Genomic DNA, 24,868 nt, shown 5'->3' on the forward strand with positions numbered 1-24,868 from the left:
TTGCTTCCGAGATCCCAGATCCCAATAAGCTGTGAAACAAATTTGTGTAGCAAGCTTCTTGGATCTGGCAGCGTCAGGTTAACTACACACAACCAAATAAATAAGTGAAGTAGTCCTACTAAGCAACTATATTCACACACACACACACACACACACACACAACATAGGGAACCGTCACACACATGGACAGAAACACAAGCACATATAACCCACCAGACCAGCTGGTCTGAGGGAGCAATCAGAATATCTGTGGTGTACTAAAACACTGCACTGGATCAGAGGGATCACAAAGAGCACAGTGCAACTGGGTCAACATGGATACACTCGGTCAGAGGGTAAATTAAAGCATACTATAGGTCAAAGGGTTAATAGAATATACACCCCTGTATGATACGCCCCTATAAGTATGATTCTCCAATACCTCTTATTCAATTGGCTGGTGTGTTGCCATGATGGCAAACCTCTGTCTGCACTCATCATCAAACAGTGTTTGCCGACATGCACTGGCTCTGCTATCATGATGCAGCCAATTTAATAAAGGCTTTTTAGTTTAGTAACTTGGGAGATTGAGTGCTTTGTTATTTTTCTCTCTCTCTCTCTTTTTTAGTAGTAGTTTAATCACTTACTCTCTTTCTCGCAGGAATGAAAACATGGCGCCGTTGGGAATTTTTTGCCTTGCTGCGGGTAATGTACACCGTTGGGTTGGAGTGCGGGGCTTCGTTAGGATCGACTTGGAAAGGAGCCAGCTTAAGGTGGTCCGGGCATCTATAGTACGGATGCCTCCTGAGTGTCTCCCGACTAGGGGGAGACTCCTGAAACTGTTGCCCCTTGCGACCCGACTCCGGATAAGCGGTTATAGATGGATGGGTCTGGTGATGCAACCTGATTTCACACACTGTGCTGTCAAGAAGGGGGGTCGTGGCATGGGGACAGATTTCAACCATTACAGAAACATTTAACATTTCGGGGCTGTATACCCTCTAGTGTGCTTCAGGCGCTGCGCCTTATTAGCGGAGTGAGCGTGGGAGGTGACAATTTTCTGTTGACCGCTGGAAACACAACTTAGACACAGTAACAGCCGCGTTTAGCATTCATTGTTTGCTGGGAGAACTGTTGTACATTTCTCACGTGTTGTGGAGAATACATGGTCAAAACTCATGGATTGGAGTGGAGCTGAATTATTTGTGCGTGCGCGTCATACATTGTCTCTTCAACTCCCATGTTTAGGCTCCACAGCGGCTTGTTGAACAGCCCTAGATAACAGCCGTAATATTACTGGCTCGAGAGTGAGACTATGTTGGCTGATGCATGATTTATCTTTTGTTAGCCGCTCTGTTGGAACTGTGTGGGCATAGTTATATAGCCTGGGTTATTCAGGGACTGCCGCAGCTGCACTGACTGGCAAAAACAACTGAACATTTTACCTCTGAGCATGTGGAAATGGACCCATCACTGTCCCTCTGTGTACGCTGTGAGGCTAAAGGGCTGTCCACACACCGAGCGCGCTTACTGCCACTACAAATACATTAGAGTGGATGGTATGATTCCACACCACAACTATGACACCGACTCGGAACTATACTGAATCGCCGCCCCCCCGCACTCTCCTGTTTAACCCATTCTGACCTGAGATCAGATTCTAAAAATGTCAGTTTGAAAATGACAGTTTTCTGAAAAAGCTATGTTTCTATGTCAGTCGTTTTTCAAAAATAGCAGACCTACAAGCTACGAGCACTGTAAATCCCTGGAACGTGTGACACGTTTAAAACATAAACACCAGTGTGTAATAATAAAATGCCAAATGTTTATTAATGGTCATAAAATACAGTAGAACACGAGTTCACTCAAACACCTCACGAGAACACCTAGTGTTTGAATTCTAAACACCTATATGACTGACTTTGATTGTAAAAACTAAATACGTTTATGTGTTTAAAAAGTGTTACGGGCGATTAAACACGTTAAACAAGATTAAACATGTTCTTCTGTTTATAATCGAAACACTGTGACACGTTTAAAAAGTGTTACAAATAAGTGTTTATAACCTAAACGCTTGGGTTTAGTGTGTATGAGCTTGTAGATCTGCTATTTTTCAACAGCTAAAGCATAGCATGATGCTAACACCAAAAGGGGTTCCCGCCCAGAATGGGTTAACATCAGGATCTTGACCACTATGGTGCTGTTATAGCTAAACTGTCACGCCGGAAGTGCATCTACGTAGGTGGTGCCTATGTAGTCTTCTTGCCTATATATCCTGGCTTTGCCCTGGGTTGACTCCCACGTCTGTATATACATTTATGATAATGTATATATCTCCCGTTCTCATCCAGGAAGCGAGGCTTGTGAAATAATATGTATAGTTATACAGTTACAATTAGCAGCCATAACTCTGGTGTGCTGAGTTGTGTCCACCACTGACATTCCTGAAGGACCAATCCGTGGAATGTGAAAACTTCAACACAGTGTTCATTTCACAAACTAAATTAGGATTTTGTACACAGCCATGTGTACAAGCCTTGCTCCCTGATGACAAAAGGGGATCAGAACAATGGTTACTAGGCATTTGAAGTGTTACAAAAGGCCCCACGCATTGGGTCAGAGTCTTTATGTATGACCCGACCGGGGATCGAACCCTGACCTTCGAGTCTCAGGGCGGACACGCTAACCACAAGGTCACTGAGCCGAGATGTATTATGCGGCTGCTGTCCATGGCCCTGAAGTAACCGTAGCTGCTGTCCATGGTGCTGAAATAACTGTAGCTGCTGTTCCATGACCCTGAAGAAACTGTAGCTGCTGTCCATGGTGCTGAAATAACCGTGGCTGCTGTCCATGACCCTGAAGAAACTGTAGCTGCTGTCCATGGTTCTGAAATAACTGTAGCTGCTGTCCATGGTTCTGAAATAACTGTAGCTGCTGAAATAACTGTAGCTGCTGTCCATGGTTCTGAAATAAATGTGGCCGCTGTCCACGGTCCTGAAGAAACTGTAGCTGCTGTCCATGGTGCTGAAATAACTGTGGCTGCTGTCCATGGTTCTGAAATAAATGTAGATGCTGTCCATGGGGCTGTAGTAACTGTAGCTGCTGTCCATGGTGCTGAAATAAATGTAGATGCTGTCCATGGTGCTGAAATAACTGTAGCTGCTGTCATGGTGCTGAAATAACTGTAACTGCTGTCCATGGTGCTGAAATAACTGTTTGGCCGCTGTCCACGGTCCTGAAGAAACTGTAGCTGCTGTCCATGGTGCTGAAATAACTGCAAGCTTATACGTCTATGTTTACGATTTTTTTTTAAATGTTTGGAAACTAAATGAGTTGAAAAACCAGCAAAAAAGAAAAACAAAGAAAGGCACCAAACAGAGAGTGTCGTGTGTCTTCCTGCCGTACAGGAAGCAGCTAAACAGAGAGTGACTTGTGTCTTCCTGCTTTACAGGAAGCACTAATGTGTCTTCCTGCTGTACAGAAAGCAGCTAAACAGAGTGTTGTGTGTCTTCCTGCTTTACAGGAAGCACTAATGTGTCTCCCTGCCGTACAGGAAGCAGCTAAACAGAGAGTGTCGTGTGTGTCTCCCTGCCGGAACAGGAAGCAGCTAAACAGAGAGTGACGTGTGTGTGTGTGTGTGTGTCTTCCTGCCGTATACAGGAAGCTGGACGCGTTCATCTACGACGCGGCGGTGCTCAACTACATGGCGGGCCGGGACGACGGCTGCAAGCTGGTGACCATCGGCAGCGGATACATCTTCGCCACCACCGGCTACGGCATCGCGCTGCAGAAAGGCTCCTACTGGAAGCGCCACGTGGACCTGGCCATACTGGGCATCATAGGGGACGGTGAGACCTGCTCTGACAGACATGCCATGTTGTTGTATCTGACCTCGTCAAAACCCTGTACACTATCAAGACACACTTCATATATTATGGCCAGTGCAGAATGAATTCCTGTTGATCTGACCACACACACACACACACACACACACACACACACACACAATAATAACAGTCAATGTTCTTTGAATCACTGTGGTAGAACTTCAGTAATAATAACTATAAAGTGTACAGCAGTAGCATAGTCAACAAAGGAGTCACATGGGCACAGTTCTAAGTGCCGTGCATGCGTGTGTCTGTGCATGCGTGCGTGCGTCCGTGCGTGCGTGCGTGTGTGTGTCTGCATGCGTGCGTGCGTGTCGCTCATTGCCTTGGGACTTCAAACTTCACTGGTTCACCCCTCCCCCCTTTAGTCTCTCTCTCTCTCTCTCTTTAGTCTCTGTCTGTTTGTTTGTCTCTCTCGCTCTCTCTCGCTCTCTCTCCCTCTCTCTCTCTCTCTCTCTATCACACGCGACTCTTAACACACCGTTTCATCATCATTAGTGTGTGTGTATGTGTTTGTGTGTGTGTGTGTGTGTGTGTGTGTGTGTGTGTGTGTGTGTGTGTGTGTGTGTGTGTTTGTGTGTGTGTGTGTGTGTGTGTGTGTGTGTGTGTGTGTCGGTGCGCGCGTGTGTATGTTATGCTTCAGATTGTGTATAATAGCCTGTGAATGTGTGAATGGAAAAAAGACGAGTGCACGCGCGCACACACACACACACACACACACACACACAGGGAGGTAATAATTCCATCTCTATCACTCCATCACTATCAATTCACCCCGCTCTCGTCCTCCTCCACCCTTGTCTCTCTTCCATTACCATTTATTTACCACTTCACCTCTCTCGCCTCGTTCCATCTCTTCTCCATCCTGCCCAGGAACGACACCTCTCTCGCCATCTCTCTCTCTCCCTCTCTGTTAAGTCCGACCCGAAAAGCTCACAACACGTCGCGGACCCCGATGTGTTGAGGGCTTGTAAAGGTTGGCCATGTTTGGCTTTATCAGCCTTTTATTTATTTATCACGGAATTATAGCCATGACCCCTTCCTCACTCCCTATCCTTCCCTGTTCTCTTCCTTCCTCCCCATCCTTGCTATCCTTCCATTAATATTCCATCACTCCTAACCTTGCCTTCTTCCCAATCCCATGCTATTTTTTTCCATCTCTCCATCCCTAACCTATTCGTCGATTTCCCCCCCCCGTCTCCCTCCCTCCTTCCTTAACCCATTCTGACCTGAGATCAGATTAAAAAAATGTCTTCTACATCCTGACGGTTTTCTGAAAAAGTTATATGTTTCTATGTCAGTCGTTCTTCGATTTTTCAAAAATAGCAGACCTACAAGCTCGTAGCGCGCCACTTTAGCTATTTTTCAATAGCTAAAGCATAACATAATGCTAACACCAAAAGGCGTTCCCGCCCAGAATGGGTTAACCCTCCTATTTTTATCTCCATGGCCAAAGGCAGGATCTCGCATTCTCCCCCATGCATGTCTGTCTGTCGTTATGTCTGTCTGTCGTTATGTCTGTCTGCACACACACACACACACACACACACACACACACACAGTCTTGCAAACTACTCGCCTATATGTATAATTTTTCAAATTTGGTCCAGAGACAAACTATGTCATCTTTTGTCAAATAATAACCTTTCAGAGCCATCCTCCCTCCAGGCTATATAGGGTGCTATGGCTGTGTGGAGTGGTACTGTAGCAGACATCACAGACATCCACACAGCAACGCCACTGTGTTGCTTTCTGTGTGGTTTCCACAGAAAGACTTTTCACGAGCGGAGGGACGCTTTGCATGTCGTTGTTGTCGGGCAGAAACCTCTTATCTTCCTATTCTAACATTTCTATGCTAACGTTAACTGCAGAACATTCGTCCTTTTTTTTTTCATTTGAATCCTGAAAAGTAGCAGTTTTGGACATATGAGGTTTCCACCCAACAGCGAAGATAGCATGTCCACACGCATGCAGCACTCACACGTATGCAGCGTTTGACACACACATGCAGCGTTTGTCCTCGATGTCATCTGCGTTATTTGCACAAAATAGTTTAGCTGAAAGAACAATAAACAAGGTCTCATCATGGTTATGATAACGACTCGACATTGTGTCGTTAAATCACCGCGTTTGTTAGACACAGCCAGGAGGATCAAAAGAGCAACGGATCCTCTCCAAAAATGTATTTTTATTCATGATGCTTTTGTATCGTTATTTCTTCCCTTTGTATTGTTGTATCCAAAAGTACTTCTCTTATACTCTTAATATTACATTATGTTTATTTATTTGACATAATTATACACTCTCAAGAGTTAAAGATCTAATAAAGGGTCCATTTGGTTTCCAACTTTCCATCATTTGGCTGGGGACCACCTGGAACTCAAGGACCACTGGTGGTCCCCGGACCACTGGTTGATTACAATTACAATTAACGTCATCAAAATCAGACCCAATACGTTAACGTGTGAAACAAAAGTAGACAATCATTCCAATAACCAGTCAGAGACTATACACGTGAGCAGAGTTGATTTGATTCCACCGTCATTTGAGTCCTCTGTAAAAAACACATTATCATCCGTCTCTAGTTTTAGATCCATGGGAAATTTACTGAGAAGGCAAACTGCCCGAATGAGACAGTGAATAAATGAGTTCTTAGAATGAGTTCTTGCACATGGGAGCAATACAGTCACCATGTTGTTGAAGCTCGCGTATATCCTGTGTCTGTGAGTCTCTTTGCGACTGAATTCCCCCCCCCACAGGATCAATAAAGGTGTATCTATTTTCTGGTTGAGTCGCCCCAGGCTCGGCTCCGGGATGAAATGAGTTGACAATAGCAAGGGGGAAACGCATCATTTTGAAATAGTAAAACAATATGCACATGCATAAAACTAAAAACTTAAGGGGGTAGAATTTGCAACTGAGGGTGCAAGCCAGGCCACCCTCTGGCACCCCCGTGGCGTCGGGCCCTGAGTCGCCCAGTGTGCTGCTGCAAAAAAACAAAGGCAAATGCCGAGATGGCTTTAATGAAGCACGATGCTATAGGTATGGCAGACAGACTCTGGCAGCTCACACAAAATGCTCTGGGTAGACAGCTTGTAGATCTGGCCCCTGAGACTATGCATCCGTTCACTTTGTTGCTGGCCAGTGGACACAGAGAGAGAGAGAGAGAGAGAGAGAGACATACACATAGATAGAGAGATGGAGCCTCTCTCTGTTTCTGCACAACAGCACCCCTACTGGTACTCATTATGGTGCTCATTAACACATACATAGGTGAACACATAGGCGGACACATTGCTGTTCCTTGGAGTGGTTGCACCACTCAATAAAGATTAATTGAAATCTGCCACTTGAATTAAGGTGACTTGATTGGTTTTGGGCATGTCAGCTCAAACCCACAATGCAATACCTTGTTTTGTTGTGCGCCTGCATCATCAGTAGCATTACAAAGTTAAATACGAAACAAAACTACCATTTCCATTCCATTTCCCCCTTCTATTTCCCATTCCAAGTGTGTTTGTCTTATTATGCAACATCAGTGCCGCTATTCCAAAGCTCCCTCGGGTAAGTTTTTTAACTAATTTCAGCAATGGGATACTATTTTTTTTCTGGTGGGTAGATCTTGTTGAGGTGGTCATTTTGAAAATAGCTCTCAAGTCCAAAAAGTGTGCGCACCCCTTGTGTACACCTACTCATACCAGAGTCCTGCACGGGTCCAATTTTCGATACCCGCACCCGCCCTGCCCGTCAATCATCAGTTCCGCAACCCGACCGTTACCCGTTAACTTATAAAAGTATATTTTCTGCCCGTTCCCACCCGTCAAATTCGGGTAACCGCGGTGGTTAAACGCTAAACGTTTTAACAGCATCAAATAAATCCTCACACGAGAAGAAACAAGTCGTTTAAAAGTGTTTAAGAAGTTCCATGATTGTACCGGATACAACATGGGAGAATACAAACGCCTTTGCCTGATTTGAATGAAGGCCGTTTCCTCCTCTCTCTCCTTTTACCATTAGAGTGTCCCCGGAATCTTTCTCTCTCTCGTTTCGCTTTAATAGCATAGAATGTAGTCCATTATTTTAACAGCGGACAGCGATACACCCTGGTGCTCACAGGAGAGACACAAGTGGTTAAAAGTGGCTCAACTTAAAAGTATGCAGGTGATTATACAGGATAAGACATGAGACGTCTTTGCTATAATGAAGGCTCTCACCTCCTTTTCCTTCTTTTTTTTTTTTACCATTGAGCGCCCCGGCTCATCATGCAGTTTTTCCTCCCTATACTTTAACCCATTTTGACCTGAGATCAGATTCTAAAAATATCCTCTACATCCTGACAGTTTTCTGAAAAAGCCATGTTTCTATGTCAGTGGTTCTTCGATTTTTCAAAAATAGCAGACCTACAAGCTCGTAGCGCGCCACTCGGTGGCGCGCTATGAACTTGTGAATAGCGCTTGATGTCTTTACGGGGCTGCCTGGAGCCACACATTCACAGTCATATGAGCCGGGCGGTGCTTCCACGCCCGCACGGCATGTGTTTGTAAAGCAACCAAGTGCTCCCCTTCCCCAGTACAGCTGGAATCGGCTGCGAATGATATAAAGTGATTGAAGGAGTGGGTTATCGGTGCAATTTACACCCGTCACGTGACGGTAACCAGCCAATCAGAATCAAGTATTGGGACTACCCGTTTTAGAATTGCTATTTTTCAATAGCTAAAGCATAACATAATGCTAACACCAAAAGGGGTTCCCCCGATCAAAATGGGTTAACAGCATGGAATCATCGTCATTACATCCTGTGGTACAACACGTTCACAGAGGAGAAGTCAGGCAGTCACATCCACCGCACTCAGACAGCATAACACACACACACACACACACACACACACACACACGCGGCTGGCGGCAGGCACCTGCAGAGTCTCACATCTCCTTTTTTTTTACAGACAGGCGGTACAAAAGAAAAGGCAGACTTTGTCCTCCACCACCATAGAGCCTTCATCACACCTTCTCTTTCAACCATGCTCTTTTATTATAGCTGCTGATTCTCTCTCTCTCTCTCCCATCAGGCCGTCACTTCACAGCATCTCTGGCCAAACGGGACGCTCATAAAAGAAGTCTTTCATTATTATTTATTACCCTCCATTATCCTTCCCTGAGGATGCCGTACGTCGCTGTCGGGCAAAGAAACTTCTTATCTCCAGATTTTTTACTTTTTGGTGTTTTTTTGGTAAATGAACGCCTTGATCACACAAAAGCATCAACAGTGAGCTGGAGACGCGGCGTGAAGGGACTTCTTTTGAACTCTTAGATTATGTGCTGCTTTTGATGCCGAATTCCAAAAAGTAATAGTTTTGGATAATATCAGGTTTCCACTTTCCACCCCGACAGAGACGATATTATGCATCCCAACTGTCTACTGTACTTTTTGATGCACCTTTGCGCACCTGCTCTTTTAATTTTTTATTTATTCATTTACCTGTATTTATTCGTTTAGTTGTAGTTATCAAATGATGTGTGTTTGATATTACTATAGACCCTATTGTGGAATGTCAGTATAGATGAACATTATCATGAATGCTACCGAAAGGTTTCCAAAAATAATGGAATTAGCTAGGGTCCCTATCACGTTATTTTGTATGTTTGTTTTTTGCTAGTATGAAGGCAAGTATGAAGAATTAGAAATAATGTTTTTATTTAATTTTGACTCCCATCCTGTCATGATATGCAGGGCCAGATTAAACCCCACGAAGGCCACTGGGCCAGTAATGTTTCGTTTTCGTTTTTTTTTGTCATCTTTTAAACACAATCAACGGCCAAAAAAGGGCCCCCCAGGAGCCCTTGTCAGGGCTTGTGCCCTTGTCAGCCCGCAGTACCGCAGGCTCCAGTTTCCCCCGAAGGGCCCCTGAGAGCCAAGGGCCCCTACTGGGCCCCCCTGGACCCACACCGGCCCAATGGCTATAATTTGGGCCCTCATGTTATTATTAATGCAGGTGAGATGGAGGAGCTGGAGGCGCAGTGGCTGACGGGCATCTGCCACAGCGAGAAGAACGAGGTGATGTCCAGCCAGCTGGACGTGGACAACATGGCGGGGGTGTTCTACATGCTGGCCACGGCCATGGGCCTCTCCATCCTCACCTTCATCTCCGAGCACCTGTTCTACTGGAGGCTGCGCTACTGCTTCAACGGGGTGTGCAGCGGCAACCCCGGCCTGCTCTTCATGATCAGCAGGGTGAGTGCACGGTGATAGTAGCAACAGGTACAAACCATAGACTGTAAAAGACAAAGCGTTCTCCGGGTCTGATATGGACGTAAGATGAAGCCTGTCAGTCCTTGGAATTGTAAATCGCCATCTTTCTAGATCCGTTTTGGCCCAGCTGAGCCATTGGCTGGCCCAGACAACGAGGCGGGACTTCCCCCCTTCTTCTTTGTTGGTTTTTATTTTGACTCGAGCGGGGGGTGGATCCCGTTCATAGACTGTAAAGGTATAGCCACGCCCCTCAGAACATACTCGACTTTATGGTCATTTTGTTTAATAAATGGGACCATAATTTTCCAAAAAGAATATTATGACATGAGAAATGAGACCTTAAACTAGTGACGGGAAGCAGAAAGTATTCATGACCATGTTTATTAAGGTAATACAGTCTAGGTGAATTTGGGCCCAAATACATGGACCTCTATGGAGCTATGGGGTTTTTTGGGCCCAATGACAGCGCCACAACAGGCCATTATATGAACTTTCAGGAAGTCAGGATTTCCTACTGGCTTCAGACACTATTGGCTTCACTGCCCCCCTGGTACAAAAGGAATAATAATAATAATAATCTTTATTTCAGACCCGTGGGTCCATATAAAAGAAAGCAGCACATACTATAAGACAAAACGGATCCCTCGAGAGCAAAATATTCAAATAAATTATTAAACATATTGAAGCTTTTTTCCTCCAATGCTCTCTGTACTGAGCCTGCATGGATGAGCATCTATAACTGCTTCTCATAGAGGCTGGTTAGAGCCTCTGTGGTGCCGTTCTCGCCGTGAAGCCGACACATACAATCTGTAGCCTACATCAATCTTAAAAATGCATCACATGTGGGCACGCCATCAGACAGAAACAACTGACTGTCACTATACCATCTGGGAATGTGGAGCAACAACCCCATATAGCATCATTAGAAGCCGCTCTGGGCCTCTGCATATACTAGAAACTCCTAATAAAAAACAATTGACAATAAAAGCCACAATATATCAAAAACGTAGTAAACAGCAACCAAAAAACAATAATAAAGGGAGTAGGGAGAAGTAAAAAGGTATATATATACACCCTTCTTATATAATATTCATATTCCATTTAAACAATAAAAAACTGTATAACCGTATATGATATCTGTATACAGATACTCCTGTATACATACAGTATCTTAATATATCCTGTGACGACACGCCAGTGATGCAACAAGAACTCAACATGTTTTACTTAAGCCAAAGTATAACATTATGTATTTGCGTCTGTGACGTCGTAATGTGGTTCAAATATTTGCTATTGTTTTTCATTTTAGTATTGTGTTTTACACGCCAGTGATCAGGGCGTCCTTAAAAAAGAGGCTCAGTGGGCTTCCCTGAATAAATATAAAGGGAAAAAGAAAGAAAGAACTAAAGTTAACTAAAAGTAAAACATTTGCCTCTGATATGTAGTGGAGTAGAAGTAAAATAATCGGAAATTGGAACTATACGCCAGCAAAGTGAAAGTACCTCAAAATTGTGCTTATATAATAACATCAGAGTTCGGTAAGAATGAACTGCTAGTCCGGAATTCTCCTTTAACGTGAACATTTCAGCAATATGTTCTAATGGATGCATCATTATCAGGATCAGGGATCATTATGGCTGAAATCTGAGGGTGGCAGAATACATTATGTTCACTCTACATGTTCGGATGTTCCTATTGTTGCATCCCAAAAGCTCTGAAGACATCCGGAATGTTGTTGTTGACCTTATCCACAAACTCAATTTCACACTCACATTATGCACGCACACGCACACACGCACTCGCACACATGCAGATAATGCAAGTTCAGAGTCCAGCTGAGGCACAAATTAGTCTGTCTGCTGAGGCTTCGTACACGCATAAAGAACAACTGTGCTGTGCTTCCAATGGAAGTCACGTGGTTTGACCAAACACTTGTTTGTTTGCCCCCCCTCCCCCCGTCAGACACAACTGTTTGGTCAAATCATGTGACTTCCATTGGAAAAGCATTGAAACACGGACAGCACAGAGCATGATCGTCTGATATGTGTGTACGAAGCCTGAGACTGTGTGTGAGGGGCAGGACACACACACACACACACACACACACACACACGCACACACAGTCACACACGTACACACGCACGCACACATACACACACACACACCATACACACACACACAGAGGCACACACACACACGCACCAAGCGGACATACCCGTTAAGACCGTTGCTTCTTTATTTATAAGTCATGTCTCTGTTAGGCAAGGCTTTTATTCCAGACGAACAGCACCTCCTCACACGTTAAGTGTTTTACAAAATGTGCGTGCATCTATATGTGTGCATCTGTGTGTGTGTGTGTGTGTGTGTGTGTGTGTGTGTGTGTGTGTGTGTGTGTGTGTGTGTGTGTGTGTGTGTGTGTGTGTGTGTGTGTGTGTGTGTGTGTGTGTGTGTGTGTGTGTGTGTGTGCAGGGTCCTAGAATAGCATTGCGGTAGATTAAACCATTCTGTACGGGAACCCCTTTTGGTGTTTTAACTAAGCATTATGTTATACTTTAGCTATTGAAAAATAGCAGATCTACAAGCTCATAGCGCGCCACTCGAGCTTATAGGTCTGCTATTTTTGAAAAATCGAAGAACGACTGACGTAGAAGACATTTTTAGAATCTGATCTCAGGTCAGACTGTAAAACTGTCAGGATGTAGAAGACATTTTTAGAATCTGATCTCAGGTCAGAATGGGTTAAGTGGCCTCCCAGCACTCTCTCAGACCCCCTACAGCAGGCGGAGGCAGGGGTTTCCAAACTTTTCAGCTCGAGAACCCTGCAGATACATTAGCTGTCTACCCGGGAGCCAGACTTACGAAAATACATTATGAATGAACCACTTAAGTTCTGTTTTATAGTGGAAATAGCCAAACTGCTATTTTCAATATTTCTTAAAAAAAAGATATGATATAAAAAAAAAAATCGTACGTTAATACCCAACTTGATCATATTACAGCGTTGCACAAAAGCATCGGAAGTAGTAGCCCTGAAACGTGACTTTCATAATCAGTCAGCCTGCTTTTTTGGGACCGCTACATTTACAAAGCAAACGTATACATAAACATTCAGATTTCAGATATCCTCACCCAAGGTGAACTTTGCTGGGTTGGCTATTGGCACCGTGCATTCTGCGTTGTTAAATAAAAAGCATTCGAATCGGAACGTGCGTTCATCTCGATGTTCTGGGCATCTTTGTAACGTTAGTGTTAGTAAAAAGCAGGTAAAAGAGTAACGTTTGAGGCAGAGTAAACATCAGTCACTCTACCGTTCACTGTAGTGGAAGAGGTGCGTCTGGTGAGGGTTTAAACCCCGCAGCTATGTCGAGTCCGCCTACAGGAAATACGTAAGCTGCGACCATGAGACCCGTTTCTGAATTTGTCTATATCGAATGCACCCAGTGTATCAGGGTCCAACCGATAGGGGCGCGTAGTTAAAAGCTCGTATAAAAATAGCTTTTTATTGAACAATGTGGAATGCATGGGTGCTAATAGCCGACCCAGCAACATTCTAAGATCCGTGGCCCACTTTATGTTTGAAATCTGAACATGTATGTTTGCGTTTTTAATGTATATCAGTCACAAAAAACAGGCTGAAGTTGCGCCATGACGCTCGTGATTTGCGAGCGTCATGTGAACCATGTCCACGATGCTCGATTTGAGCTTGTCGATCTGCAACTCTTGCAATTTTTTATTTGAAACCTGTTGAGGTTTCCACCCGACGATATATTAATTTATGTATTTGACATTTGTTATATATATATTTTTTTTTCTTTTGAAAAATGTTTCGTAGGATACCCATACAACCCAAAATATAGCACCGAAGTCGGGTTCATGTACTTTTTTTGTAATCCCCATGGGGGGATTTTAGATGGCCTCATTTAAAAACTGTGTTTGAAAAATAAACATGTCATCCCGGCCGCTTCACTCATATGGATATGAACAATCAGCTGACTGAGAGAAAATTCCATTGTTACTGCTGCTGATTTAGTTACATTTTCGCTAGAAACAGACTGCATCATATATGAGTGACTGACTGTCATAAATGATATACAGAGACACCATGTCTATACCCATTGTTTGGGATCCACTGGCCTAATAAAACGACGGCATCCTCAGCCCCGTTCCATTTGCTCAGCTGATGATCAGAGAACAGTTTTGTTCTCACAAAGCTTGATGATTATCTGGCCCAGACACATTCCCAGACACTTAAATGAGGTCAAACATTTAACGGATAGTGAAAGTATAGTTGTTATAGCTCTTAAGAACAAACATTTGCCTGGCAAAGAACTCGCATTCTTTCAAGTTGTGATGTGAGGTTTATAAGGTCAGAGGATTGAGCTCATCTGTGTCTTATATTCTCTCTCTTCTGTTTTCCTTTCTCCATTTTGTTTTTCCTGTAATACTCTCGCCTCCCCTCCTTTACTTTCCTCTCTTCTTCTCTCCTTCTCCTTCTCCTTCTCCTTCTCCTTCTCCTTCTCCTTCTCCTTCTCCTTCTCCCTCTCCTCTCCTCTCCTCTCCTCTCCTCTCCTCTCCTCAGGGCATCTGGAGCTGCATCCACGGCGTTCACATCGACATGAAGAAGAAGGCACCGGAGCTGGACTTCAGCCCCCAGGCCAACATAATGCACATGTTCAAGTCTGCCAAGTCCCTCACCTTGTCCTCTCCCAACCGCAACAAGACCGTCCTGTTGCAGCCCAACATCATAGACATGATGAAAGGTATGCTATGTGCTGTCTGTCTCTCACACACCTCCTCCGTGTGTGTGTACAAGCCTCACGTCACCTCCGAATAGATGAACACATGAAGGGATTAGTCACACACAAACGCACGCGCACGCACACACACACACACACACACACACACACACACACACACACACACACACACACACACACACACACACACAGACCCCTATAGTCCCTGGTGGTATCTTGAGGTGGAAGTGGAAGCCCTGGCTGCATACTCTCACTGTCAAACCTGACACCAGGCTCAAGAAATACAGGATAAGGACATAAACACAGTGTTAGGTTATAAAATCCTCTCCAGGGCTGTGTGTGTATCTCATTCTGTATCCACTGTGTGTTTGAGGCACATCTTTCTCTCTCTCTCTCCTTGTCTCCTAGGCAACTCTCTCCACAAGGGTCCCGGTCTCTATAGCAACGCATCCGGCCTACAGGGTTTCCTGTCGTTGTCCAGGGGAAACAAGGACCTCCTCAACAACGCGGCGCCGTTCCCGGGCGGCGGCGGCCAGCCCCCCAAGGCCTCGGCCAGCCCCAACAAGCCGCAGCTGTCCGTCACCAACGACAACGGCAAGACAACCCGGCTCACGGCCGGCGGCGGTGGCGCGCCCGCGGCCGCCGCCTCGAAGCCCCGGAACCTGTGGAAGAAGAGCGTGGAGACGCTGAAGACGCAGCCGGCGGTCGCCACCTCGCCCGGCCCGGGTCCGGGCCCGGGTCCCAGCCAGAGCCCCACTCCTGCCCCGGGGCCCGCTGCGGCGGCCCCTGGACCGGGCCCTCCCATGCCCATGAAGAGTCAGCGCTACCTTCCCGAGGATCCGCCGCATTCCGACATCTCCGAGTGCTCCAGCCGGCCCACCTCGCACAAGGAGTCCGACGCCATGGCGGCCGCCAGAGGGGGCGGCGGGTTCAAGGGCGGGGTCACTCAGCTGAGGAAGAGGTCGGGGGGAGGAGTCGGAGGTAGGCCTGTCGCGGTTATTATACATAATCGTCCGATCGCAGTTATTTGAGATAATCGCAATTATTTTTTGCATAGGCGTCATAATCGTTTCCATGTTGAAACATTTTCATGCATTTTCTAATAGAAAAAAAGCTGAAATATTTTGTTAGGCACAAGTATAAAATTATTAAATATATCTGTAATTTCTTTTGTATATTTAAGTTTTTCATCATATCTGTCCTGCGCAATTTTGTTTCATTACGAAGCCTAATGTCCAGACTGCACCAATGCAACTAGTCGCATGTCCTTGCTTAAGGCCGTCCACATCAATGCAACTCCTTGCAACCGCCATTGGGGATAATGGTTGCAAGTAGTTGCACGTTGCAAGGAGTTGCAAGGAGTTACCTTGGTGTGGACTGGGCCTTAAAAAGCCAAACTAATTGTGATCATTCTGTTTCAATGTTCAACAGCAATGCCAAAAAAGTACTAAAAAAACACAATTTGTTTGTCTGACAATTAACCATGGACCATAAATGCTGTAACGGTGACAGCCCTTATAGGATGTGCGGCCGGAGGTGGGAGTGGACCCAAGATCTACTCCATCGACTCGGACCAGGCCAGCATCCACTCGGCCCCTCTGTACCAGCGGGACGGCCAGGGGGGCTCCAGTGACGACCACAGCGGCTACCCCCCGGACATGTTCCCTCCGGACGGCGGCCTGCACTCCCACGCCGCGCGGGCACACAGCCCCCACCAGGGGGGGTCTGCGGAGCGGGCGGGGGACGCCCCCGTCCTGCAGCTGAGCGCCAGCCTCCTGCACCAGAGCCACAGCGCAGAGGCCGACCTGCACTCCCTGAAGGACAAGAAGTACAACACGTACAAACACAGCAGGTACTGACCCAGCACTGTTTCTCCATTAGCCATTAGCTTCTGCATTAGCCGCCGCCCGCGGCCTTTGCATGCTCTTTTCTTCCGAAACGGCGGCGTTGTCCGTGGTTTTGAACGGATCGGCGATGTGATCGGAGGTCGTTTTTGATTATCCGGCGATCCGCGATTGGAACATGATTGATTTTTTTGATTGATTGATTCTTTATTTAAAGTGTCATGCTTCGCCAGTGATTTCAAATCCAACGCTGCACTGCCAAAAAAACGTCTATAGACGTTCTATATGGTTTACGATAGATTGGCACTCTTCGCCAATGGTTCTAGGTTGCTAGGAGATCCCCAACTACAGTAAATTATTGATTGGATACCAAATGGACCATTACAGGTCTGTAACTCAGAAAGTGTACGAATGGAGCCAAATGGACCCTTACAGGTCTGTAACTCAGAGAGTGTACAAATGGAACCAAATGGACCCTTACAGGTCTGTAACTCAGAGAGTGTACAAATGGAACCAAATGGACCCTTACAGGTCTGCAACTCAGAGAGTGTACAAATGGAACCAAATGGACCCTTACAGGTCTGCAACTCCAAGAGTGTACGAATGGAACCAAATGGACCCTTACAGGTCTGCAACTCAGAGAGTGTACAAATGGAACCAAATGGAGCCTCGCGGGTCTGTAACTCAGAGAGTGTACGAATGGAACCAAATGGAGCCTCGCGGGTCCTTTCGCACACTCTGAGCTATATGAGCCTCCTAAATGCACATACCATAAGTGGTGATGGGAAGAGATCCATGGGCTACCCGCGTCTTCAGAACTCATTAAAAGCCCATAAAGACAGATTCCCAATGTGCTTAGATTCTTGGAAAGAAGAACGTTCTGTTTCTGTGGGAGGAGATGAGAGAGAAGTGGATGGATCTGCCAGGCAGTCGCGCACGCTTTCATCTTCTCACTACCATGGCTGCTTCCCAAACAATGGGTCGGGACCCATCTTTGGGTCACAGATCCATTTGCATGCAGAGTTAAAAGGCTTTCTTTCAGCTTTCAGGAAGAAACCAAAATATACACATAGGGAAGACACATTTGAATATTCTAACCACACCTGGGGGTCTATAGACTTAGTAAGCAATGGAGTAATGTTAACTCCATAGACTGCATTCAAAACGGCAAAAGTACAACAATCACGGCGGCATTGTACAGATCTATGAGCACCAGACTGGCTGATGATGCTCCAAATTTTCAAAAAGTCACTCCTTGGTGTCCTTGCTCCAGGCAAAGTGACGCCTCTACGTCAAGGAGAGAATATTTAATGATGTTTTAATTCGTTTTAATGTGTTCAGAATTTTATGATTCAAAGGCAATGTTGGAGGAGCAAATCCACCATTATTAATTTGTTGCGTTAACTAAATCCTATATTATTCAAAACTTTTCTTTTCTTTCCCATGGAGGTATTTTGAGCAGGGACCGAGAAAGAACCTTGACTTAACTTTGAAGCCGTGTTTCTCCCAATAAATCGTGATTTATTGGGATCCTGAATCAGACTCCCTCGATCCATTTGACCAATCAGTATATATTAAAAACACATAAAAAGCAGCAGATCTACAGCTTGTCGATCTGCTTCTTTTAATGCTTTTGAATCCGAGTACTGAAAAGTAAAGGTTTTTGACACATGAGGTTTCCATCCAACAGAGATGAAATGCTACATAGACCCTCTGTATTTGCACCCGGCTAAAAAAAAACGTTGACTGGAGGAGGCTCCGAGACCAGAGGGGGTATCACAACAGCACAATGTTCATGAAAATCTATTTAAAATATCTTTTTGCTATTTCCATTTCCGCTAAGCAGCGAGCTAGCCCTAGGGTGCGGCCAACTAATTTAGTTTCCAGAAGTAGGAGTTATTTATGCAACTATAGTGCACAGACGAAACAAAAGTGGGGAAAGCTTTATATGCGATTTCTGGAGCTTCCTAGTACAGCCTGAAAGCATTAGACAATTATGGTATATGGTACATAATATTCTAGACTGGGTCAACTCGTTTATAGCAGTTTTCTGATACGCTCTAGGAGAGCAGTAATTACTTTACTGCACCAGGCTTGTGAAAACAAATACAGAAACAAATCCTCGCTTTTGCCGTCCCTAGCACATCATCTTTTCAGACGGGGGTGTTGGGGAGGGTCTGCAGTGTGTATACACATTATGGTGGTCCATGGTGTAAATGTTTGAGAACCACACGGTATTGTAATTACGTTAAAATCCACATTCCAGCTCTGGCAGAGTGAACCAATTCCAGTTCCTCAATGTTGGTTTATAGTTTCCTCTGATTCCGTATCCCAACACCGACCGTATCCTTGACATGAAAATGTTTGAGAACCGCACTACCGACTGTGGCTCAAGAAGGTAGAGCAGGTCGTCCAACGATCCATGGGTCGGCGGTTCGAGTCCCGGCTCCTCCTGTCTACATGTCGAAGTGTCCTTGGGCAAGACACTGAACCCCACATTGCTCCCGATGTGCTGGTTGGTACCTTGCATGGCTTCCGCCACAATCGGTGTATAAATGGGTGAATGTGGATAAAGGCGCTATATAAATGTACCATTTACCATTTACTATTTACCATGAAATGTAAATGAGAACCGCACTACTGATGATGTTTATCTGTTTCCGTGCCCTGCTCTCTCTTACAGCTCGAAGGACAAGGCCGGCGGTTCATTCGAGACCCCCGGCGGTGGAGGCGGGGCTCCGGGAGGAGGAGGAGGAGGAGGAGGCCAGGGTGGGCTCCTCCGGCCGGGCCAACACTGCCGCGCGTGCCTCACCAGGCTGAGCGGCTACTCCAGCCTGTACGCGGTGCGCGCCCCGCCGCAGGCCCGCTGCGAGGCCTGCGCCCACCTGGGCAACCTCTACGACATCAGCGAGGACCAGCTGCACGCGCACTACGCGGCCGCGCACGCGCAGCAGCAGCACGCGCCGCCACCGCAGCAGCACCTGCACGGCGGCCTCGCGGACATGTTCACGCACTACCTCCCGCAGAGCGAGATGAGCATGGTGGGCGAGGGCGACGGGCTGGTCAGCCCCTTTGAGCCCGCCTCGCCTTCCTCCCCGGCGGCCGCAAGCGCACACCTCAAGGTTATGAGAGTTTGGGATTTTTTTCTTTTCGTTTTAGTTATAGTTTTGACTTCTTTTCTTGTTGTTTTTGTACGTTTTTAGAGTGGGTTAGGTAGGTTAGGTAGTTTTTGTGACAATGCTTATATTAGTTTTAGTTTAGTTTTTATTAGTTTACTGTTAGTTTTCAGTTTTTTTTCATAACTTTGGTTATTTGTCATGTGCATGATTCAAAAAGGCAAGTATTGTGTAATAAAAACACAACAAAACATACCATTTTCAAAAAATAGGGGGAGCTCGCAGGAGCTCTGACTTGATCCCTTTGAACTTCAAAGGCAGACTGGTTAGAACCAGTAGCTTCCTCCCTCCCCTCCTCGACAGCTGCCAAAGTGATTACCGTCTATGATGCAGTAACGAGCCCAGAGCGCATTTGACACACAACCACTTTGAAGTTCAAATCGATCAATTAAGAGCTCCTGGGAAAGTAGTGACCAGCAGGGAAATTACCCAGTAAGGCTTTAACAAAAATGTCAAATCAGTTTCCGTTAAACGTACAATAACCTTGCTCTCCTCTCCTCTTCTCTTCCTCTTCCTCGGCCCCGGCGCCTCCAGCTGAGCCGCCAGCACTCCTACGAGAACGTGCTCCCGGACGGCGGCCCCGAGCAGCGCCAGCAGGCCCACCACCAGGCGCACGCCTACCTGCGCGGGGCGCTGGGCGTCGGCCTGCTCCAGGACAGCGACCTGGACGACGGCAGCGGCTACGCCAACGTGCTGACCATGCGGTCGGAACGCGCCTACGGTAGCAGCCGCAGCCCGCCGTCTCCCTCGCCCTCCTCGCACCACCACCACAGCAGCCTGGACGCCGCCGCGCCCATGCCGCTGCCCCGGCGCTCCAAGAGCCTGTTCCCCGACCGGCCGTCCCACAACCCCTTCATGCAGTCGTCGTCGGCGCCGGCGTCGTCCTGTGCCGGCCCCGCGGCGGCGGCGGGCGCCCCCCAGGCGGCCGTGCGGATGCCACAGAGGAGCTCGGCCCACGAGCTCTACAAGCTGACGCTGGGCAACCACCACGGCGGCGGTGGCGGCGGGCATCACACTGTCATGGGGGGGCACGCGGGGGCGGGGGGGCACCACCACGCGGAGCAGCAGCTGCTGTACCAGCAGCATGAGGAGCCCCCCGTGGTGGCGTACATGGTCCCGCCCGCCGCCTCTCAGCCAATGAGCTATCTGGGGCCGGGGCCCCGGGCCTCCAGCGCCGGAGGGAACAGGCCCCGCCTCTACCGCCGCATGCCCAGCATAGAGTCTGACGTCTGAGAGACGAACACGCGAACACGAACACGCACACGCACACTCACACACACACACACACACACACACACACATGTTGTATACATGTATTCTCACTGTAACACACACACACTCACACACTCATACAGAGACGCATGCAGAGAGGATAGTGTTTGACTTGGACTGGGAAGTTCTGGTTCTGACAACACACACACACACACACACACACACACACATGCACGCACGCAAGCACGCGCACACACAAACACAGGCACGCACGCACGCACACACACACACACACACACACACACACACACACAGGTGATGGCATGGACCAAAAGGCTGCCTGCTGTTGATTCTGCTGATTACAGCGGAGTTTGTTGTCCATCACAAAAGGCCTCCACAGTGAGGCGACCTATAGAGACGTCATGACGACATGGGGGAGGAGCCTGTGTGTTGTGTGTGTATGTGGTGGCCTCTGGCCCTCAGCCAATGAGTCACCAGCATGGTAGAAGGTCCAATAGAACAAGGATGGGACGGTTGGGCCGTTCAGGGAAGGACCAGTGGAAGCCTTGACCCTTGACCTCCCGCAGGAGGTGGGAGGAGCAGAGAACTCCTCTAGTCCCCGCCTCCTCTTCTACAAGCTACACACACACGCGCGCACACACGCACACCACACTCACGCACACACACACACACACACACACACACACACACGGCCTGAACATGCCCCTCCCCTCCATGTCTCTACAGGATATACAGTATATATATATGGTCATCCCTGTGTGCTTTCAGAGAATCCAAACTTGCACTGCCAGTCGTATACGTATGGTTTAAAGGCCCAATCCAGTCTAATCTTAATTTGTGGAACTTTCATACCCCGTAGTTTTGGTTTTTCAAAGTAATTCCAGCCTCCAAAACTAGCCTGGGAAGCATTCCTTTTCGGGTTCATGATCCGGTGATATTCTTATACGTCATGTTGCTACCCAATAATTTTAGGGCCTACCTATGAGGCGTAGTTTCACAGATTTTTAAAATAAATATAAATGACTATTTAGCACCTGTATGCCACGGGGGAATTCTATTTTTATTATAATTATTTCATATGTTTTGGGTAGTTCTCATTCCCGTTGTGGTTCCAGCCTGATGACTATACAAACCCGTGACGATAAACTCATCTTCATCTGTGTTGTCTATTAGTTACACCTTGAGTCAAGAGCTCAGCCAATCAACTATAGCCTCTAGTATGAAAATACTGTATGTGTGTGTTTTTTGGGGGGTTTTTTGTATTGGATCACGGATTGGGCCTTTAAAACGGAATCCACGGCACAACTTCTCCAGAAGCAAGAAAACTGCACCCCCTAGAGGGGAGGGGGAGCGCCTCCTGTCCGTAGCTCTACAACCACTCAGAACACACTCAAAGCAGACTAATTGGTAATTGGTTGATATCAGTTAATTGAACATTCCGAACGGCAGACCAAAAAACATGGCCGACTACTCGCCTATATAGCCAAGATAAAAATAGAGAGACTCACCATCTCTGGTTTACCTCCCATAAGTAGGCGGCAACCTTTTTATAGGAGATTGTAAGCAGGTTGGGCTCTATCAACACTTTGACTGCGTAATTCATTAATTAATCTTTAATTCCAATGGAAGAGTGAGCGTGAACACAGCTTCTGAACCATTCTTTAGCCCCGTGGTCACTGAACTAGCCCTCACCCTAAACCTAACCTCCCACGGGGCAGCACACCTAAACCTAACCGTAACCCATGTCTAACCAATGACTAGTCTAAACTAAGCATGCACCGGTTTGCACCCCGTCACAAGCCATACAATATTCCCAAGATTTTTATGCTAAAATGGCTTCTTTTCTTTTCTCCAGAGAGACAAAACCAGGAGGAAATCCACTTTATTATCGACCTTTCTCTGTCCCAGCAACACACTCTCGTGCGATCTAGCAGGTCCTACTGGTAAAGCCAGCCGCTCGCGCCCACTCAGGAGACCATTTGTAGGATGTGTTTACCATTTCGTCTCTAGTGGGATGGCGGATCTTCCTAAATGAACCATCTTTGCCTAATAGTATAGTGTGTTCTAGTGGTTCTAGATCTATATCCCAAATCCCACGGCTTCCCTTGCTTATCCTCTCTTGAGCTTGATTCATACAAGAACAAATTGCAGAACGTGTCGTGAAGTTGGATTGGTTATTTCTCAGAGAGCGCCCTAATATGATGCCATACTATGACAACATTATAAATGAAGCGTTTAGCTAACCTTCATTATAACTGCATGCTTCCTATAGTGCCCTGTGGCGCTGCGGCCAACTCGTAATACAGGGTCACACTCGCACACAAATACACACACAAGCGCACACGCGCCGCACACAATAGCCTAGGTTAATATAGTTTAGGGTGTGGCGTGTGTGTGTGTGTGGTACAAGGCTACGAGATAGCTTTTATTTGTGCACTTTGTAGATTTTATACCCTGCCACCAAAACACTGATGTTGTTTGACAAAAAAGATTAAAATAATAATATTAAATTCAACACTAATACTTTTATAAGATCATCAATGAATATATTACACTCCAATTATTTGCTGAATAGGATCATTCCTTTCTTCGTGACATTTAGTTTAAGGGCGACATCAACCGCTTACAACTATACCTTCCTTCTACCTGGATCCTTCCGTCCTTCATTCCTTCCTTCCTTCCTTCCTTCCTTCCTGCACCATTAAATAATAGCTATATCTTTGGGTATTGTTTGGAAGTCTCTCCATAGTAATGGTAGTATTGCAAAAACTGACTCGTCGACACACACACACACACACACACACACACACACACACACACACAACACAAGAGCTGTCTGTATGCGTGTTCTTCTAAGTCAGCTGCTAAGTAAGCGCATTGATTTTGGAGTGCAGGCATTATGACTGAAGAGCAGCATAATATCCCATTAACAGAGAATTCTCTCCCTCTTTTCCCTGCCTCTCTTTCTCGCTCTCACACACACACACACACACACACACACACAAATGCACACGCACACACTCACTGACAAATACACATGTTGCCTGAGAAGAATGCAAACCAGTTTGAAACGAACAGAAAACAAACTACAACTACAACACCCCAACATCCCAAGTCGTTCTTCAGTTGTGTGAGATATTATGCACAATATCAGGTTGCAATATTATACTTGTGTACAGAGGAAAAAAACTAGTTTTAAATGTCATAAATTAATTGTTTTGATTTGAATGGTAATAAGTGTAGGACTCAATTTTAATAAAACGTGTGACTTTTATTCTTGCTTCTAAAGAAAAAGAAAAGAAAAAACAAGACTGGCATGTTTTAAGAACTTGTGTGGAAGTAGATTTATTTATTTATGTAGGCTATTTATTTATTTAATGATTTATTTATTGATTTATTTGCTTTCCTTTTGGTGCATTGTTGTTGGGACCTCACTGTTTAGTCCTCACTATATCAGGGTGAACAAAGCTAGCTAATGGTTAGCCACTTCAACCCCACCCAAAGTTACTAGCTTACATGATACACCTTTGTGAAGTGAGGGGCGCTCTTATCATCTTTACAACATGATGATGTAAAGCAAACATTGAGACAAAACAAACATTAAATTATCTTTACTGTATAGTATAAGTATAACCCATCATTTCCCTCTACTACCAGCAGTTATCAGCCACGGTTGGCATACCGAAATGAACAGTGAAAGCACCCAAATGATGCATGCTACCTGCATGGGTCACAACTGTAT

At 46.1% G+C, this 24,868-nt stretch overlaps 1 protein-coding gene across 1 annotated transcript in view; it reads left to right on the forward strand.

Moving 5' to 3' along the window:
- Nucleotides 1–21,126, forward strand: part of LOC308336822 (glutamate receptor ionotropic, NMDA 2A-like) — a gene marked incomplete at its 3' end in the record, with an annotated part of 187,358 nt that extends 166,232 nt beyond the window's left edge. Inside the window, exons 15-21 of the mRNA XM_080794398.1 lie at nt 3,640–3,827; nt 9,860–10,098; nt 14,696–14,885; nt 15,282–15,854; nt 16,395–16,725; nt 19,401–19,839; nt 20,428–21,126. Of these exons, the coding sequence (XP_080650524.1) occupies nt 3,640–3,827; nt 9,860–10,098; nt 14,696–14,885; nt 15,282–15,854; nt 16,395–16,725; nt 19,401–19,839; nt 20,428–21,126 (2,659 nt within the window). The remainder of the gene's footprint in view (nt 1–3,639; nt 3,828–9,859; nt 10,099–14,695; nt 14,886–15,281; nt 15,855–16,394; nt 16,726–19,400; nt 19,840–20,427) is intronic.
- Nucleotides 21,127–24,868: the final 3,742 nt, after the last annotated feature.

This window comes from Protomyctophum bolini (genome assembly GCF_963924005.1).
Source record: "Protomyctophum bolini genome assembly, chromosome: 3".
NCBI lineage: Eukaryota > Metazoa > Chordata > Actinopteri > Myctophiformes > Myctophidae > Protomyctophum > Protomyctophum bolini.